The 19,769-nt window shown below is 35.9% G+C and overlaps 1 protein-coding gene across 7 annotated transcripts in view; it reads left to right on the top strand.

Annotated features, from left to right (window-relative positions):
• The window catches only part of LOC129782582 (tyrosine-protein kinase Fer-like), a 222,307-nt gene that overhangs the window by 154,540 nt on the left and 47,998 nt on the right, over positions 1–19,769 (top strand). For 5 of the 7 annotated variants that reach the window (XM_055792975.1, XM_055792974.1, XM_055792972.1 and 2 more), the window contains 3 exons: positions 3,513–3,569; positions 5,826–5,941; positions 8,341–8,435. In XM_055792975.1, the coding sequence (XP_055648950.1) occupies positions 3,513–3,569; positions 5,826–5,941; positions 8,341–8,435 (268 nt within the window). Of the gene's footprint in view, positions 1–3,512; positions 3,570–5,825; positions 5,942–8,340; positions 8,436–10,878; positions 13,115–19,769 lie in introns of those variants that run through there. The other 2 variants (XM_055792976.1, XR_008745135.1) reach the window with 2 other exon arrangements.

Here is a 19,769-nt window from a genome sequence, read left to right as displayed (position 1 = left end):
GCAGTGTGAGTGTATAAGGCTCTGCCATAACTTCAAGAAGGGACATAGCAAATGTACTATGAATCCTCCCTTCCCGCACTGATTTGCTTAACTCTTTAACAGCCTCGTATTGCACAAGCTGCCACTCTGGAGGCTGATTTGGCTGATAAAATACTGGACATGCCATTGTGACTCCCAAATACCCTCGCTCACGTGCTTGTATTCCCACCACTGATCCCCCAGACCCTGCGGCGAATGAAGAGAGGGGACGTAGCTTGATGCAAGCAAGATGTCGATTTATTAGTGATTCTTTTACATTAATATACTATTCTGCCTTCTACATGTTAGACACTGATTGGTTAAATCTTAAGTGTGAACTACACAGATTGGCTATCTTGTAAGACACATAATTTAAACAATAAGTACTGATTAGTCTATTTTTTCTTAGCATCAAATTCTAAGATTAGGGGTTTTCTTTCTACTTGACTTTCTCGTAAATAACAAAGTTCCTTATCAGCACTATCCATTCCCTTATCTTGCTGTATGTCTCTCTTTTGTCAGTAGGGTTGGCATCTCAACTGCTGTGGCTCAAGAGTCTGCTGTTAACTTGTCCCTTTGTTCCCAGGGCTTATGCCCTACAAGTCCTAACAGGTCTCCATTCATCAGGCTAACAGTGCTCAGACTCTCGTCCTTGAGGCCTTGCCCTACAAGACCCCCTTTCACCCTCCCTGAAAACACAGTCAATGTATCATGGTGGGGGGGAGCAAAAATGTCTGGTTCCTTTTCTAGATCTACAGGACCTGGATCAAAAGGTTTATCAGTGTCAATGGAATCATTGTCCGAGTTGTCCTTTTCCCGCACTTGGTCCTGCGTTGTGAGGGTCACTGCAATTGGCAACAGGAGCTTTGGGGGCAGAGGAGGCGCGGACAGAGTGGCCATTGTTGACAGTGTGTTGAGAAGAGTCACGCTGTAGGTGGAATTTACAGCCTCCCCTGGTTTAGCACTGTTAGTAGAATTATCCAATACATGGGAAAAAGTAATCAGAATTTGCCACCAAGGTGCTAAATGCATTCCTGCCTGCCATGGAGTCCCCCTCTGCAGCAGCATCACACAATCGTCTGCTGACCACTTGCCAGGCAGGAATTTGCGAAGTGCCATCAAGTGGAAAGTCCTGCACTTTGTCATGGATCCATTCTAACAGAGTTACTGGCTGCGGACCCATCACAGCTCGTTTCTGAGCTGCAAGCAGCTGTCGCAATACATCCAGGCTGCACTGTTGATCTCAGGATACCTTCCCTCCCATTGTTCCCAACTGTTCACCTGTATTGTAGGTGATGGGTACGCAAAGTTTCTGCGGATCCTGGTTCAGTCGGGCTACGCCACCAGTTTGGGGCTCCATGAGCCTCCTGCTTAAGCCCCACATTGTCAAAGAAAAGGTTGTTGTAGAATCTCCCTTTGCTGCTGCATCAAATAGCATCTTTCCTGCTTCTTCCCAAAGATGAGTGCAAAATGCTGTTGTGGCATCTGCAGCGTGTCCCTGATTGCACAGCCAGGCAAGCAAAAGTTTCACAGCTTCATCTTCACCCCTCTCCTTTCTAGTATTTTCATCATTATGTCGCATATCGATTTTTCTTCACTTGACATATGTGAACCCATAACATCCCCAGCTGCTCACCTGTAGAGGTGATGAGGTTCTGACCGAACAGCTCTCTGTACCGCTGCTTTCTTGAGTTCAGCTGGGCGTCTCCACCAACCGCTCTGTCTTCCATGGCTTTTTGACCATCACATCGGGGTAACCATTTGTGGCGATTGAGGCATAGACTTTGCAAGGATAGTGAAGCAAAGACTTTTATTGTTAATTAGTTACAGCTTTTGTAAGTTTATACTCTGTACATGTGCTGCTAAAAGCTTTATTATTGGTCAAACTCTACTGTCCATGTGCCCAGCCGCTGTTCACTATAGGCTACTCTCTGCTGTTCACGCTGTTTCCTTATCTTCTAGAGGTGAGATCACATTCCTCCTTTGTTTCTGTTTCATCCGGGCTTCTTCTCATACTTCCTCAAAATTATGTACTTCTGTGCTGCAGGATCACAGTTGCACATCATCAAAGCAAGGTCACAGCTGCACATTATCAATGTCAAACAACCCACTGTCTCTGCCCTCTATAGATGGTTGCTATCCTTTCCGCTAATATTTACTCTGCCTCACTTGCTAGGTGCATGTATGACTAGCTGGAGTACTAGCAAAGTCGTTATAGCAATAGATCTCAATGCAGTTAACTGTTCCTGTCTTGCTGCTGTGCTTCTTGTCTGTCTTTCTGAGCTTTCCAGTGCCCCTGACTTGACTGAACCTGTGCTCTGTAAGAGGCTGTCGGGTTTCTCCTTTAAATTTTAGCAGGTAAGCAAAAGAATGACAAATGTGCTTGATGTTAACTTAGTTAAGTGAAACTGTGCGGCGAATGAAGAGACGGGACGCAGCTTGATGCAAGCAAATGTCAATTTATTGTACAGAAGCACGCGTTTTTATACACTTTCAGAAGCTGCGCGTTTTAAACTAATTGGTTCTTGAAGCTAAGCCTTGCATACTAGGCAATCCCTGATTGGTGGTTAACTACCAGCAATTAACCGCAAGGTGTTACCTTTCCTTGGCGCCAACCTTGGCACCATCCGTCTCCCACTCCCCTGTGCTCTGCAAACATGCCCCATCATGTTAATTGTTGTCTAGACAAGCTCGAGCACATTCCCCTCAGCTAACTGATTGCCACGCATGGTCCTAGTTTCCAGACCGCTCCTGCAAAACTGCTTATTTTCTGTGAGAAGGGGGAAGAAGACAAGAGGCAATGAGCACAAACTGAAATACAAAAAATTCCAGTTAAACAGAAGAAAAAAACTTTACTGTAAGATGGTCAAACACTGGAACAGGTTGCTCAGAAGTTGTGACAAAAATCTCATATTATTAAATAGGTGTATATAGTAAGAAGCTTGTGTTTGTTTTTTATGTTTCTGTGGGTTGTTGCAGAATATTTGTGGTATTGGTCATCAACACTTGAAAATATACTGTAATCAGCGTGTGTTGTCTTTTTCAACCACAAAAGGTTTAAGAGATGCAAATATGTGTGTCATTCATAATAGGAAAATTGGTTCTTTTTTCAGTACACTGAGGACAAAAAATTTTTATTTTGATCTAGCAATATGTTATTTTGTATTCTAAAATGAAGTTGTCCTTGCTGATTTTTACTTGTCTTTTTTTTTTTAAACAGAGTGCTAGATACCCCTTCCAGAGCTTGTATATAAAACCTGTATACTGTTGTTTTAGGAATAATCTGATAGAAATTTGCTGTATACTATATTTCAATATCTTATTGTATAGCAAGATTTCTAAAATATGTTTTGCAAACTCTTGAATTTATAACTTCCTAGCATGCTACTGTTTGAGTGGTCTGAATAAAATTGTTCTTTAAGTACGTTTCTACTGGCTGAAATTTATTTATAGAAAGTACACAGACTGAAAATTCTTTCTTTTCCTTTCCATAGGACAAGAAATGGGCTCTCCATCATGAAGATGTCACACTGGGAGAATTACTGGGCAAAGTAAGTTATCAAGTGAGCTAAATAACATTTAAATAGGTATATATCAATCATTAAATCTCTCAATTTCCTATTTGCCTTATCTTTTAAATTACTGCAGTATGCAATTTTATACCAATTATTTTACTTTAATATGTAACACAACATTGTGGTTTAAAAAAATGCAAATCGCATTTACTGGGAAACAATGTAAAGTCAGTGATGAAAATGTTTAAGTCTAGCATATATATTTTTCTTATTTGGAAAGCGTTTAAGATAAGTGGTTTTCTATAAAGTGTTATGTGGCTGGTTTACTTTGTGCAATCTTACAAAAGAATAATATTGTTGCAAAATAGGAAAGTTTTATACAAATAATCTGATATAATATGATTTAATCAACACTTGTTAAAACAAATTCTCATTGGTTTTGTATGACTTAATGAATGTTAGGTAACCTGACAATGGTATATGTATTAAATTAAGTCTTACAGTTTCTATCACAAATTGTGCTTAGTAGCTGTAAGTTTTTAAAACACTCCTACTCAGGTAATGCCCTGTGCCTCACTTTTACATTTTCAGTAGCTTTGCAACTACCAACAAATTTTGTGCAAGTGCCACTTTGGACACAATGTTCCAAAAGATTTCCCAAATCCTGAAAAAGAGGCTTAAATTAGAAGTAAAATGAAAGCAACAGTTGCCTTAGTATTAAGAGATACTATAAGAATTGATAAACTGTTCAAGAAATGGGGAATTAAATACTGTCAGAAAAATTCTGTTTCCCAGGACAAAATCTCTAACAGCTTAAGATGACAAAAAGTATTAGTTACCTTTAGACAGAGCTATATCCATATAAAATGCTATACAGGTACTATGCCAGTTTCACATTCTTAAATAGAAAAATATCAAAAATAAGGATGTTTCAGGCATAAAAAAGTTTGTCTTCCTAAAAACAACTATGAATGTCTTGATTAGTAAAGACAGTTAATCTATGTGAAAATTGATTACTTTAGTAAAATGAATTTATGTATGTTTTGCCTGGTTTTGGCACAAAGCATTTTTAACAATAAAGACAACTCAGTGCTTACAAGCGATTATAAAAGGAAATCTGGTTAAGAAGTATTTAGAAAATAATAAATAGAATAAAAAGCTTTGTTAGGTCACTAAACTTGTCATGCAACCATCTCAAAAACAAAATAGTCATACCAAAGGATGACAGGATGATCAGCTTCTATATAAGAAAATGTTAAATAAACTGTCATAATATACCCTGGAAATGAAAAATCTGAAGGTTTATAAAATCTTGAGTTGCCTGGAAAAGATCAGTAGAAAAATCATGGAAGCTTGATGTAGAAGATGATGCAAACTTTACTAAAGAGGAAGATTTTGCTTCACCTCAGGTGTGAATGCTTTATTTATTTACTCTGTATTAATTCTATAATACCCTGTAAAATGAAAGTTATATAAAATTATAATTAAATATTTTGAATTAAGGGGAAAAAACCAAATTTCAATACTTAAGTAGTCTTTAAGGTAGTTTCAGTTTTCACTGTTAAGTACTTCTAAACAGAAGGCTAGAGGAAAAGCATGTTGGGAGTGATTCAGCTACTTATCTTTGGGCATCTAGTGCCATTTTAGATATCAGAGGTAGTGTCCTGACCTTTCGAAGTGCTATTCTAGAATAATAGATGGCTGTTAAAGATCCTCTGCCATGCTTACCATCTATGTTGGTTTCTCAAACAGTACTAGAGGCTTGTATTTAGGCACCTGAATGTCTTTTCTTGTAACTAAATAGCATTACTATTTTCCATCTATGGTTATTTTTTTCTTCTTTTTTCTGTCTTCTTCCTTTGGCACTACAGTATTCAAATGCATGGTATAAATAAATCTCTATCACTGAGGAAAGAAAGGAAAACATTTCCAGCAGATTTTTGCTGTTTATTAAACTCATGTGCAGCTCCAGATACTAACAAACAGGAGAGGGATTCATCTGAAAATTTGCCCAACAAATTTAAAGTGGAGTTCTTTGGGAAATAAAAAGCTTATCTAAAAGAATGAGATCTTCAGTTTTTGGTTTTGGGATTATTTTTTTTGAGGGGTGGGGCGAGGATTTGGCTGACACCTTCCTTGTATTTCTGTCCTAAATAATTTTAATTTTGTTTTTATTTAAGTAAGAAATACATCTGGTGGAAATTATGCAAATCTCCTTACTTTAGTTTTCTTTTATGGAAAGGCAAAAACTTTGTTTACTTAAAATGATATTATTTTTTTTCCTGATTTCAGGGTAATTTTGGTGAGGTATATAAAGGAAGATTAAAGGATAAGACTCCTGTTGCTGTAAAAACTTGTAAAGAAGATCTTCCGCAGGAACTGAAAATAAAATTTCTGTCAGAAGCCAGGTAGGTTTTCTAAATATAATTAAAACATATATTTACATTGTGGTGTTTTTTTGAGTTTTATTACTAGATGAATTTATAAAATCTGACTTTCACAATCATTTGAAGAAGCCATTATCAAACTTTTTTCCTTTTTTTCTTCTCTCCCTCAATATTTTCCACAACTGTTGTCCCAGTAACTAAAAATAGGCATTTTTTAAGGTGCGAATGCAGCAGCATCTGCACTTGGCAAAACCAACTCTTCAGCAAAGCAAGCTATGCCTATAAAACACATTTTTCTTATTTTAAGTGCCTCAATTTAAAACTTTTTCTGCATTTTGCCATAAGGATTCAGATAAAGAGACTGAAAGACACTGTTACTTTAAATATGATTATATCACAGAATAACAGAATGGTTGCAGTTGGAAGGGTCCTCTGGGGTTCATCTTGTCCAAGCCCCCTGCTAAAAGCAGGGCCACCTAGAGCTGGTTGCCCAGGACCATGTCCAGATGGCTTTTGAATTTCTCCAAGGAGGGAGACTCCACAATGTCCCTGGACAATCCTTTCCAGTGCTCAGTCACTCTAAGAGTGAAAAAGTGTTTTCTGATGTTCAGATGGAACCTCATGTGTTTCAGTTTGTGTCCATTGCTTCTCATCTTGTCACTGGACACCACTGAAAAGAGCCTGGCTCCATCCTCTTCATATCCTCCCTTCAGGTTTTTATATTCACTGATGGGATCCCCCCTGAGTCTTCTCTTTTCTAGGCTAAACAGTCCCAGCTCTTTCAGCTTTTCCTCGTAGGAGAAATGCACTATTCCCTTAATCATCTTCATGGCCCTTTACTGGACTCTCTCCAGCATGTCCATGTCACTCTTGTACTTGGAAGCCCAGAACTGGACACAATACTACAGGTGTGACCTCACCAGTGCTGAGTAGAGGGGTAGGATCACCTCCCTTGACCCGCTGGCAGTACTTTGCCTAAATCATCCCAGGATACCATTAGCCTCCATTGCCGCAAGGGCACATTGCTGGCTCATGTTGAACTTGTCCACCAACTGGCACCTTCTTTTCTGCTGAGCTGCTTTCCAGCTGGGTAACCCCCAGCATTATATCGGTACACGGGGTTATTTCCCAGGTGCAGGACTTTGCACTTCCCCTTGTTGCACTACACTGTTGCATTGTAACTGTTGAAATATACCAGTCATAAATCCTGCTTTCTCACCTGCTTGATTAATAGAGTTGACAAAATTTGGCCAGGTTATAGTATAGATCCCCATTTACTAATATTTTCTTGGGAAGAAGTATTCACTTCAGAAGAGATTCTGTGCTGTGTCAGGCAGCATGTGATTGCATATCTATTTTTCAGATTATAATCATGCCACAATACCCTAATTATTCTGAGTTTAGGCTGTTTATGTGGGTATATAAATATCTTCAGGGTATATAAATGTCATCAGGGTAGAGAGGTATATCAAGATAATTTTAAAAGTTTAAATTATCTTTTTCTCTTCTTGCTATGGAACTTGATATATTTTCATTTTTACTCAAAAAATAGTATGATCAATATGGAAAACTATAAGACATTATTTAAATCACTAATATCAGCCATTATATCTATCTAATATCTTTAAATGGCGTATAACTTGGCTACTGCAGAGATGCTTCATTTGCTAAGCAGCCTGCTGCTGGAAGAACAGTCTTATAATGAAAGAAAAATAAATGTGCTGTGTCTAAGTATGTATGTACTAAGTAGGTTACTAATTTACTTTCTTTTATGAAAAAGAAGACATAGTTTAAGTTAGCAAATAGTAGAAGAAACATTTAAATTTTGTATTGTTTCTTCAGAGTTTTTCCTAGTTCTTCATTATACTTGTAAATTATAGAATGCTGGTTTAGATTGCAAATGTACTTTTTAAAGCATTGTGTAAGAAAACATGAATGTTTTGGTTTAATTTCCAAAGTTGAAATTGCTGTCTTTTAAATTATTTTAAAACTTATTGTACAAATTAATCTCTTAAATTGGAATGAGTGTGCATTTGAACAGTGCAGAAGAAAAGTATAGGTAAGTGCTGTGCAGGCTTTTTTTGACCTAACTGCTATTGGTCCACCACTGAAATGTTATTTAATTACAAGGGTTCTTGAGGAACTACAGATCTATCAGGCCATTTTTTCAGTTCTTTTGTCATGTAGACAAATAGTAGAATTATAATAAAAGTAATATAGCATTCAGTCTTGATTTATAAGTGAGTTGATGTGTCCTCATTCAAACACAGTGATGATTGATCTGTTGTATTGATTTTTAATAACAGTAATGATGTGTTCCATTAAAATAATTTTAAGGGTTTAAGATATTTTCCTATGATACTTAATCAGTTTATACAATAAAGTTTATTAATATAATAAATTTACTGTATGTTTTGCAGAATACTCAAACAGTATGATCATCCTAATATTGTAAAACTCATAGGAGTTTGCACACAACGACAACCTATTTATATTGTTATGGAACTTGTTTCAGGTATTTTTTTTTTCTTTTCTCACAGCATATATTCATATGTATTGTTTCCATAGTGTAAAATATATTTTTTTCCTATTTGCCTTTACTTGCATTCTTATGATTAATCTCAAAAGTCACCCGTGTTGCAAATCTTTGGAGATCTTAACTTCTACCACCTTAGGTGTGGAAGGAGCTATTCAAATCTGTTGTGAGTTTTTCTGTAACTATTCAAGAGCAGAATTTTCTACAATATATCTCTGCCATATCTTAATTTTTCTCCTGAAAAGATATTAAATAATACTTCCTTTAACAATAGGGTTATATTATTAATGCTATACTTGTATTTAAAGAAACTTAATGACTGGGTAGCGTTTCAATTTTAGTAACTCAAATTTGGATTATCTTTCATATAGGTTTTCTCTTTATGAAAATGCATTGTTCGGCACATTTTTTCATTTTTTCAGATGTTCTTGATTTATTTTTTAGCCTTCAGTTCATATTATTCATGAATGATTGGAGAAAGTTTCAAATTGATGGGATGATACCAGATTCAGGCAACTGTATCACTCTGATTCTCTTAGAAGCTGGAAAATGTGTGAGTTTGGTAGCCTCTGGTATTGGTTAATATGCAACACTTTGTTTTATATATTGCTAGATTTAATTCATGAAGACTTAGTAAATATTTAGACTGTTTATAATTCCTGAGTACTAACTAGCTTTAGTAGAAGTGCATTGATGAAATCTTTGACTTATTGTAATTTTCTGCCTTTATTCTATTAGATTATTATATTAGTACATGTGATTGACTTTATTAACATGGAAACTAATGGCATTGTCCTGAGACATTTTTTTCAGACATACAGTGGTAATCGGCTTCTCTAGACATCTCTGCTAATAAATATAAAGCCCCATCTTTTAACAACTTTATCGTTCTGATTCAGGGTTTTCAGAGTCTAGGGCAAGCTGTTGAAACATACTAATACAATTAGAGAAGGAATTAGTGGAAGTCTTTCACTGATTCTCATGCCCAGATTGCAGTCCAAATCCATCAAAAAATTTTGTGTCCTGACTTTGGGTTTGCAAGAAACTTCTTAATTTTCTCTGGGCTATAAGTCCTCTGGATAACTTCCATGTTTGCCTGCCTTCTATAACATTACACTGTGCTTGAATCATCACACTTTTCTGTGTTCTTTGGACAGTTAAAACTTAGCTTGCACACTGTAAAACTGGCCAAATCCGCTAGAAAAGATAAGGATGCTAACTGAAGAAGTTGGCAGAGGAAAGACAGACAAAAGAGTTCAGAAAAACAGTGGTTCTGATATTACTTGTTTTCTGTTCTCTAATTGCAAGTTTGGATGAGATTATCTAAAATTAATATTATTAGTGCTTTGATTTGATATTTAATGCTGCCCTTTGAAGAATAAAATGTTGGTGGGCTTTTTGACTTTCACTCACAACTCAGCTTTCTCAGTATCATCTTTATCTGTGCTTTGTCTTATATGTCTTTACAGTTGAAAATGTTTAAACAGAATAATTCTGAAATTATTTTTAATGACAAAAAATGGCATGTTTTAAGTTAGAATTGTATTTTGTAAGTGTACAGCAGTGAAAGTGTGATTAATACATTACAGTTTCTTCTCTGAGAAAACATTAGAAATGGCTCCATAATGTGTGGAATTCTGTGTTAGGTTTTTTAATGTTCTGTTTAATTTCACTTTTTTACAGTTTTTATTTCCCAAATACATGTACACTGAATGCTTACTGTGTCTTTTTGAGACTACTTTGATGTGGGTTTCAGTGTTTCAGTAGTGGCTTATTCTGGTTTTCATTTCAGATTCTGCTTTTCATTTCAGATTCAGGTTTCAATTCAGATTCTTACTATGTTCAGGTGTTCAAAAAATTTCTGGAAACTTAGCACTTTATGTAGAGAAGTGTTATTCTATTAGTGATTCTGTCATTAACTCTCTCTGCAGAGGAAATCTTTTTTGTTTGTTTTTTTTCCATTGTCTCAAATGTAAATGGAACTAAGGAATATGCATCTGGATAAAGTCATCAGTGAAAACAATAGAGACAGTGGCAAATGCATACTTAAGCATCTGTGCATCCATTGTTATATACAAAACTGTATTGTGTTTATGTGGTGATGTTTTGGTAGCGGGAGAATGCAGGCGTGGCTTCCCATCAGGAGCTGCCCCCATGATGGACGAAGCCAGTTTCAACTGGCTCCAAAATGGATGAGGCAATCAGCAATGCTGGTGGTGCTTCTGTGATAATGTATTTCAGAAAGGGTAAAAAAGCTATGCAGCAGCAGTAAGAGAAAGAAGTGAGGAAAACAGTGAGAGAAACAATCCTGCAGACACCAGGGTCAGTGAAGGAGGGAGAGGAGATGCTCCAGGTGCTGGAGCTGAGATTTCCTCTGCAGCCTGTGGAGAAAACCATAGTGAAGCAGATTGTCCCCTTGCAGCCCATGGAGTACCACATCGGTGCAGATATTCACCCTGCAGCCCATGGAAGACCTCATGCTGGACCAGGTGGATATGCCCTGAAGGAAACTGCATCCTGTGGAGAGCCCATGCTGCAACAGGCTCCTGACAGGAGCTGTGGCCTGTGGGGGACCCATGCTTGAGCACTCTGTTCCTGAAGGACTGTACCCCATGGAAAGGACCCATGCTGGAGCAGTTCATGAAAAACTGTATCCCATGAGAGGGACCCCATGCTGGAGCAGGGGAAAACTGTGAGGTGGAAGGAGCATCAAAGTGTTATGAACTGACCATAACCCCCATTTCCCATCCCCCCTCAGTTGCTCAGCGGGGGAGGAGGTAGAAGAGTCAGGAGATTTATTTTCTGTTTTCCATCAGCAGGCTATATACAGCTGCTTCCTGAGAAGTAGAGTCTCAGTACATGTAGCAGTTGCTTCGGAATATGAGCTTCTAAATAATGAATGTCCCCACCCCCCTTTCTCTTAGATTTTATTGCTGAGTATGATGTCATATAGTATGGAATATCTTTTTGGTCAGTTCAGGTCAACTGTTCCAGCTATGTCCCCTCCTAAGCTCTTGTCCACTACCAGCTTTTGGAAGAGGGGGATGGAGAGACAACCTTGATGCTGTACAAGTACTGCTCATCAATAGTCAAAACATTGGTGCATTATCAACACCACTCTAACCACAAGTACAAAGCACAGTGCTATATGGGCTGCTATGAGGAAGGTTAACTCCATCCCAGCCAGTCCCAGTACAAAAAGCAGCCCAGATGTTTTGTCTGCTATCTATTAGCAACAAGTTGTCAAATACAACAATCCTTTATAGCTAGATCCCTTATTTTTTGTGTTAACAGAACATAATAAATGACATGCTTCCTAAAGAAAAGATCACACTGATGAAGAAAATTCAAGAAAGTTGACATAGCAATGAGTAACTGAAAATAGTAAGTAAGGTAGCAGAGCATGTTGCAGATATATAAACAAAATGAAAAGGTCTGTCAGAAATTATATATGTTAAATGAAAAAGAACCATCATTTACCTACATTTCAGTTTCTTCAACATGGCCAACAGCAAATTTAGACCTAACTTCATACATACACTTAGTGTCAATCCATCATAGAATACCCCAATAAAGAAATATTTTGTTATATTTTTCCCTGTCCATTGCCTATCATAAAATGAAGGAATTATCTTAATCTAATTTGTCCATGTGTGTTATAGCTTCTTTTTACTTTAAGGAGATGTATGTGTGGAAAAATACATCCTATCTCACTTCTCTTGGCTGGGTTGTTAGGGGCTGGGTCACTTCTCAGTAATGTCCTGTGGGCTTTGCAGACATCTTTACAAGGGGAAAGGGGAGGAAAATTCTTTAACCAGATTGTGACATCTTTTTCTAGAGTTGGTTGGTGTGAGGTCGTTCTAGTCCTAGCTTCTCAGACAACATTTGATGAAAAAGATAGTCCCTTAAATTGACTAAGAAAGGAGAAGGCCTGAGAAGACAGAACTTGTTATTCTAACCATGTTTTCATAATGGTACCATTGATGATGACCTGGACTTGGGAAGTTTTATCCACTGTATTGAAAACATAGGAATAAGAGGCTTAGGGTTTTTAAAGATTAAGCTTCATATGATTCTTGTATCAAATTGACAGAGTCCAGTAAATTGATTAAAGACAATTTCTCCTGATGACTCAGAGATCATAACAAATATTTTAACAAATAATATTTTATGATTGTCTAATAAAATATGCCTGTTGTCAATCACAAGATAAACTTCTTTCTTACATATTAAAAAAGCCTATATCAAGGAACACATAAAACTAAACATTACATTTTGATACAGAAAAAATCAACTGGAATATTTTTAAAAGAGCTGTGTTCTTCTGTTTTACAGATAAGCAACTGGCATCATTGTTTAAGGAGGCATAATAATTGTTTCTTTAACTACAAAAGAGAGTGTTCTACCAACCTTTTCTTATTTCTTGTGACACATATACCACAGATAAATATCTCAGTAGGTGTTAGTGATTACCTAATAACAAGAAACCCTTGGTCAGTGTTCTAAAGATCATTCCCTCTCTTTTCTCCTTTCAGAATGAACCCTGCATCTTTTTATGGAAAAGAAGAAGCTAGAATACCCTTCTGTCTCATCCTTCTTCACTATTATTTCTTAGTCCCAACTTTTCTCACTGATCATGGACCTTACTATGATATTTCTGCTTTCAGAATAAAGGGATTTAATTCACTGAAACCATGAGGATCATTTAATTCTGTTTTCATTTGCTCATAATATATCATGCAATCTCCCATGCAATCAAAATCAAATTGCAAGAGACCCTCTAAACTCCTGATGTTTTTTTCTTTTCCTAGGTTTAGGGAAAAGCTAATAAAAATCAAATTAAATTTTCAGATGCAAAAAGCAATCCTAAGCCACAAAATTCTTTGTTCTACTTTATGTTCATTTCAATTTACTTGAATTTCAGCTTGCTCTAAAGGGACTTAAGGTAGAGGAAGGAACTTTGCATGTTCATGAATTATGTGTTCTAGAGTGGAGAATTTTTAATTTAGTTGTATCATCTTGTGGAGTTACCACTTCATGCAAATACTTTGAAAAATATATCCTATAGAACCTTCAAAGATGCCTTCATTTCTTCAGCAAAGAAAATCTGCACAGGCTGTCAAAATATGCGCCTTAGTTAAGCCTGTATCAGTTCTCTCTAGAAGGATTTGTCTAATGACAGCAGATGCAAACATCTTCATAAGTTCCAACTATTGATTCAAGGTGGTAGAAATAAGATTGCAGTTACACTTTTCATGACCTACTCATTTTAGCTGTTGGACTATTTAATCACAAGCAGATAGCCTATTCTCTCTTTCAGGTTTGTGCATATTTAAGCATTCTTATAATTAACATAGTTAAAATTACATCCCTTGAAATTTTTTAAAAGAACTTTCATTTTGCAAAGTCAAGCATTCAAAAATAGACAGTTCAAAAATCTGACTTGTCTGTTGAGTCTGAATTTAGCTTCCTCTAGCATATATATTGTGATGCAGCCTTTAATAACTGAATTTCCTTTTCATACCAGATCCGTTCCTCATACAGTTCTGAACAGTTTTTCAGTATTTGTTTCTCTTCTCCAAATCCTTTCTATGGCCACAGGCCTTATTTAATGTATTCTATCAGTGATCTGCTCTTAGTGGGATTTTCCCCTCCCCTTCCCCCCTCCCCCCAGCAGACATTTCTGGGGTTTTCACTGTAATACTGAGTGCATTGCAAATGTTACTCTGGAATACTAGCATGCATTCCTGATACCACCATAAAATTTCTATTTGATAATGGATGCATGGTTCCAACCTGCCCACACACACACACATTAATTGGACACTGAGTTTGTGTTTCTTGTTTTATTTATGCTCATGCTGACATACATTGGAGTAGATTTGCTGAATGCTTGCAACTGTAAACAGGTAGAGCTATGCTTGTACATATAAAAGGCAAAAGAAGGTTGTCTGAATTTATCATTGGATTCAGGTTTCAGCTATGTATGTTCAGCTTATACCTAGACATACGTAACTAGTTTTTTAGGTGGAATTCAGCAAGGTCATCACACCCATCTCTGCAGCTGTTCACATTTGGACAGAATCATTTAGGATGCAAATTCTCTGTTACTGATGAAGAAACAAGTCAGAGGTGACAGTTTTTATTAGCTCAGGTGCAGCACTGCATGATTTCAGCTATGCTGGCATGTTCAGAAACAGCATGGCTATTTCTATAATGCCTGTGACAGGATCTGATAAGCCGTTCCTAACTCTGGCTCTCGGGCTACCTATGCACTCTGTTCATGCCATCATATCTGCAGTTGGCTTTGGTTCAGCTTGGCTTATTCACTCCAGCTCTTCTGAAATTAAGACAACTCCATTGCTGCTTTCTGTATACTACAGCACTTTTTAGCTCCAGTGGGCTTATTAGGTCAGAGGCATTTGCAAATAAAGGCCAGTATTCTGCCTGACCTAGCAAGCCTTTTTCTTGTCCTTGGAAGGGAGGGCTACAAGGTATCAAGTGGAGAAATGCCTACAGATTCAGTATAGCTGGTGCTGAGATGCAGCTAATACATCCTATTAAATCTAAGCTGAGTTTTATGGAATTACTCATATTTTCTGTATTATGCTCTGTAGTTATATTTTTGGGTATAGCACCAAATCACAGCTAACTCCATATATTTCTGCTGTTAGCTGCACTAAAGCTAACAAGCCCATTTGGAACCAAGTACCAAGGTAGGTATGTTTTATTTGTTGATATCATGTATAATATCCAGATTATCTGAGTTTTTCTGCTAGTTGGAGTGTCTAAATGAACTATTGAGTAAATGAGATCTCACTGTAGTGTAAGGGTCACTCAAATATGCATACGTTGTCTTACCTGAGCCTGAAGTTTAGCCCTGCTATCTCTGGGATACAGCCAATTCCATTCATAGGCCTGGAATGCTGACTGATGTTTAAAAAGCTTAATTTTTTTCTTTGTGTTCTGTGATTCAGTTTCTGTGGTGTTTGCTTTGTATGGTTTTTGTTTTTTTTTTTTCCCATTTTCTATTGCTTATAGAGACAGTGAGAACTTTATAAAAGATCATTCATGGTTTTTTCCAATCATTTCTGTTTTGAGACCTCTTAAATCTTTAATATAGTAGTGCATGATCCGCCTCATTGGTTGTGTTGTACATCATCAGTAGCTGAGTTTTGCCAGCAAATTTGAGATCTTTATACTATCAGTAACATCCTGAATCTTTTACTTCACACTGTCAAAAATCATTGCAACACAAACAAATAGTCAAATTTTAGACAAATTCAAATTAGAGATAAGGTGCAGATTTTTAACAATGATAGTTACTGTCTGTTTTTAATTCAAGTTTTGTTTTTTCCTCTGTAATATAGTTTTTAATCAAATAAGCTATTTGGCTCAATACACAGCCTGTTGCTGAAGCCATCTTCTGTCTACCCCTACAGTTTCTCTTCACACAAATATGACCCCTGTCTCTTCCTCTAGTTTTCATCTCTCTTACTTTGTCCTTTCCTCCTGCATTCAGCTAATCTTCCAGCTTCCATTTTTCTTTCTCTCTCTACTCCTCTGCAACTTTCAATGCTTCTGCCCTTGCCACATTCTCTCCTGTTGTGCATATCACCCTATGAGTCAGACCCTCCAATGACTTTCTTCTCTGCATATATGTCCCACTTCACCCTCTCCTTCCCAAACCCTCTTGTAACACTCCCACATGCAAACAGACCCCATTTCTTCTTCCTCTCCTGTTTCTTTACTCTTATACGTTCATGTGTGGCTCTGCCTTCCTCTTATTTGCTGCATGATTTCCATCTGTGAGGATATTAAGAGAACAGGGAGAACAGTCAGATGCCTCTGTTGGGGAACAGATGATGATTAAAAATTTCTTTCAGCTCAGAGCTGCTCTTTCTGATGGAACAAAACCAAAGCCCTGTTATACAGTCTTTTTTAATTGTAATATTTGAGAGTAGAATTTGATTTTTATATTTTTAAATATTTTAGGCTTTAACAAAACTATATTTTGTATCAAGACTATACAAAAAAAGTATATTTCATCCACTGGCAAGCAGACAAAACAAATAGACAGTCTTTTGGAAATTTGAATGAAACCGATCAAATATAAAAATGTAGACAACGCATTTTGATAGCTACAAGATCTTTATATGTAGTGTTATTTCCTTAGTTTTATTTATTGGTATTCCTTCATATTCTTATTTTTTGCTTTGCCTAAAACCAACTTTTAAATAAAAATATTAATGTGTCTTCATTTGGAGATAAATGTTCATTGCTTTTCTTTAGACTAAAAAAAGTTGTTCTACATGTATGTGTCACATGGATCATTGCTACTTTCTTATCATGAGTATCTTTTAAGGTTATTGATTTTATTAATATTTTTTTAAATTATATAGTCCAATTGCAGGAATTAATGTAACCAAACTCAATAGAAGACTTCATGAAAGGGGAAGGTGATTTTCATTTTAATTAATTTCTTAAATAAGTTGTATCTATACACTCATATTCACAGAGGACAATAGATGCTGGCTGTTGAGTTCTTGCTATGATTTCTGGGTTCCTCTTAACTAGTGATCACAGGCTGGGTTTTAGACAGGCCTTTATGCCTTTTGGGAGTCAATAGTTGCTGCGGTAGGATCATTGGCTTCAGACTAGCTTATCTGACCCACCTTAAATCTTAGGCAAGGTTGCAGACCATTGTCAATATTTAACTCATTTTGAATATATTATGTTGACAGTGCATCTTCCTGTTAACAGGAAGAGTAACAGCACATATAATGTGTTGTAACCTTGTTATCCAATTTTATTGGCATGCAGATCTTGGGCTGAGTCATCTGTGTTGTGGTCTCATCACAAGTTTTCTGCTAACAAGTCATCTGCATTGTGGTCCTGGTGTAAGCAATATCTTCTCAGTGTTTACCTGTTTTATTGCTGCTAAATCATATCCATGGCTCCCAGTGCATGACATTCTTTCAGATCTTGATCTTTTCTTCCATCTTTTGCTTTTACAAGCATGCATTTCCATTCATACTTCATTAATACCAATGTTAATATTAGTATTGCAAAACTTTACATTATTATAGCAGCTTTTATTTAGTTTGCTTAACAGAAGTTTTAACTCGGTTTTGCAACAGTAATACAATTATTTATATCTGTAGGTACGTGAAAAAACTGGGGTTTATTTACAATTTCTGTTACTACTTACTTATGTTATTTTAAAAATACTGGTGAAAGTACTGCATTACACACAAATGTTCCATTACTTGAAAAGTGAAAATTAACTATGTTGAGGAAAGTGACAACTTTAGCATTTCTAAAGTCTTAAATTTTTATAGTTTGCCAAATAGATGTTTACATTTTTTAAAAGTATTTTCTAGAATTGCTACAGATGCCTTTTTAATGTTTAGAATTCATAGTTTTAAGTAGCTGTGTTTGGCTGTATTCTGTTGATAATACATAATGCTTTAAGGTACAAGGCAATAAAGTAAATGTTAATTTCTTGACTTCAGACAGTCTGTATGAATCCTCAAATTTCTAAATACTTAGAAGTGCATATAAAAATAATTTTAATATTATTATTAAAGCTTATAAAACAGGTATGAGTATTGAATCATGGAACTCATCTGTGTTAGGTGACCATTCAGTGGTACTGCCAGAAGCATGCTGAATCCAAGTGATTACCGTCTGTAAAAAGAATAAGTGGACTCTTTAAACAAATTTCTGCTTAATATGGTTGTTATTTAAAAAAGGAACTTCTACTTTTTAAATTTTATATATATATATGAATATATATGTTTCCCATCATAATTTTATAACTATATTTTAATTATGTTAAGTATAAATATTGGTATTAGAATAATTACAAGACTGTCTAGAACATGTGGATAAGTACCATTTTAGGCACCAGCTCAAGAGAACACTGAAGTATATATTTACAGTTGATCATAAATGCCTTAAGTTAGAGATTACCATAATATTTTGTAAACTTATTTAGCATATTTCATTGCTGTTTCCTGTTTTTTATTGTGTTCTCATTCATCATAGAAAGTTTTTTGGTCTTGGAAAAAAGTAGATTCTTTTTGCTTTCCACATTAAGTGAACTGTTATATGATGAAAAAATATTACATAAAATTTATGCTATAAATCATGAGCATGACAGGGAGATGCTGATGTAATATTTTTGCTTAAAATTTTGCTTATTTCATTTTTATTAACAGCTATGAAATCTAAGATTATGTTTTGACACTATATGCTGCAAATAGTGAATTACTGCTTTTATAGTAAAACTTGTTTTAAGAAGTAAATAAAGATATTTAACTAGAGTTCTATACTGAAGGGCTTGTAGTGAAATCCACTTTAGTTTTGAAGATATTCCTGTGGACGGTTTCTTGTGAAGATGAATAGATGAAACATGGGCCACAATAGATTGTAAAAGTCAGAATTTGCTAGTAAGAGCAATTTTGTTAAAGGACAGTCAGTTAAGCTTATGTTTGTGTTACAGTGATGAGAATAAACAGATTTAACCTGAAATGACATAATATATTTTGTACAGTATACAATGGAAATCACTTTTTTTAATTCCATGTATAACTAACAGTGCTTTCAAGTCAAGGTTGAACAGAGTATCTAAAAGATATTTTCATGACCTTTATTGATCAACAAATACCAGTAAACAGAACTACTAAAAAAACATGTCCTTGGTGAGTTTTTTTCCCTATTGTGTTTTTGAGACATTAGAATTACTAATCTATATTTTGATGATAAACATAAAATATACTGTATACAACTGAGGTATACTGTGCTATTTTTTCTCAAAAATATAGAAATTCATGCAGTGCATGTCAAGCACTGAAGATAAATTAGCAAGTCGAAATCACCTGATTAAAATCAGGATCTTAATCTGCTTGCTTAAGCATATTAGAAAGGAATTATATACAATTTTTCAATTAAAAGTCCTTGCAAGGCAAGGCTTGCAAGGCAGTTATTGCTCTGATGGCCTGGAACCTGGTTCTGACAGGACCCTGAGGTGTTCCTGTCTCATGGGACCAAAATTCATGCATCCTCCAGCATATGATTAATGCATTTATGTGATGTGGGTTTCAATATTGAAAACTGGCTGATTCTGGTTAGTTGTTTTTTAAGATGACCTTACAGGGCTTTTTTTGTAAGCTGCCTTGTTTTACTCTTCCCATACAAGCAATGCCATAATTTGTCAGCACTGGAAGAATTTCACATTCGTGTAGACGTATAATCATACTTATTAAAAGACAATTCCTATGTACTGAAGATGATTCCTATGTATGAGCA

The sequence above is a fragment of the Falco peregrinus genome, chromosome W, assembly GCF_023634155.1.
Source record: "Falco peregrinus isolate bFalPer1 chromosome W, bFalPer1.pri, whole genome shotgun sequence".
NCBI classification, from domain to species: domain Eukaryota; kingdom Metazoa; phylum Chordata; class Aves; order Falconiformes; family Falconidae; genus Falco; species Falco peregrinus.
This window is presented reverse-complemented; position numbering and strand designations above follow the sequence as displayed.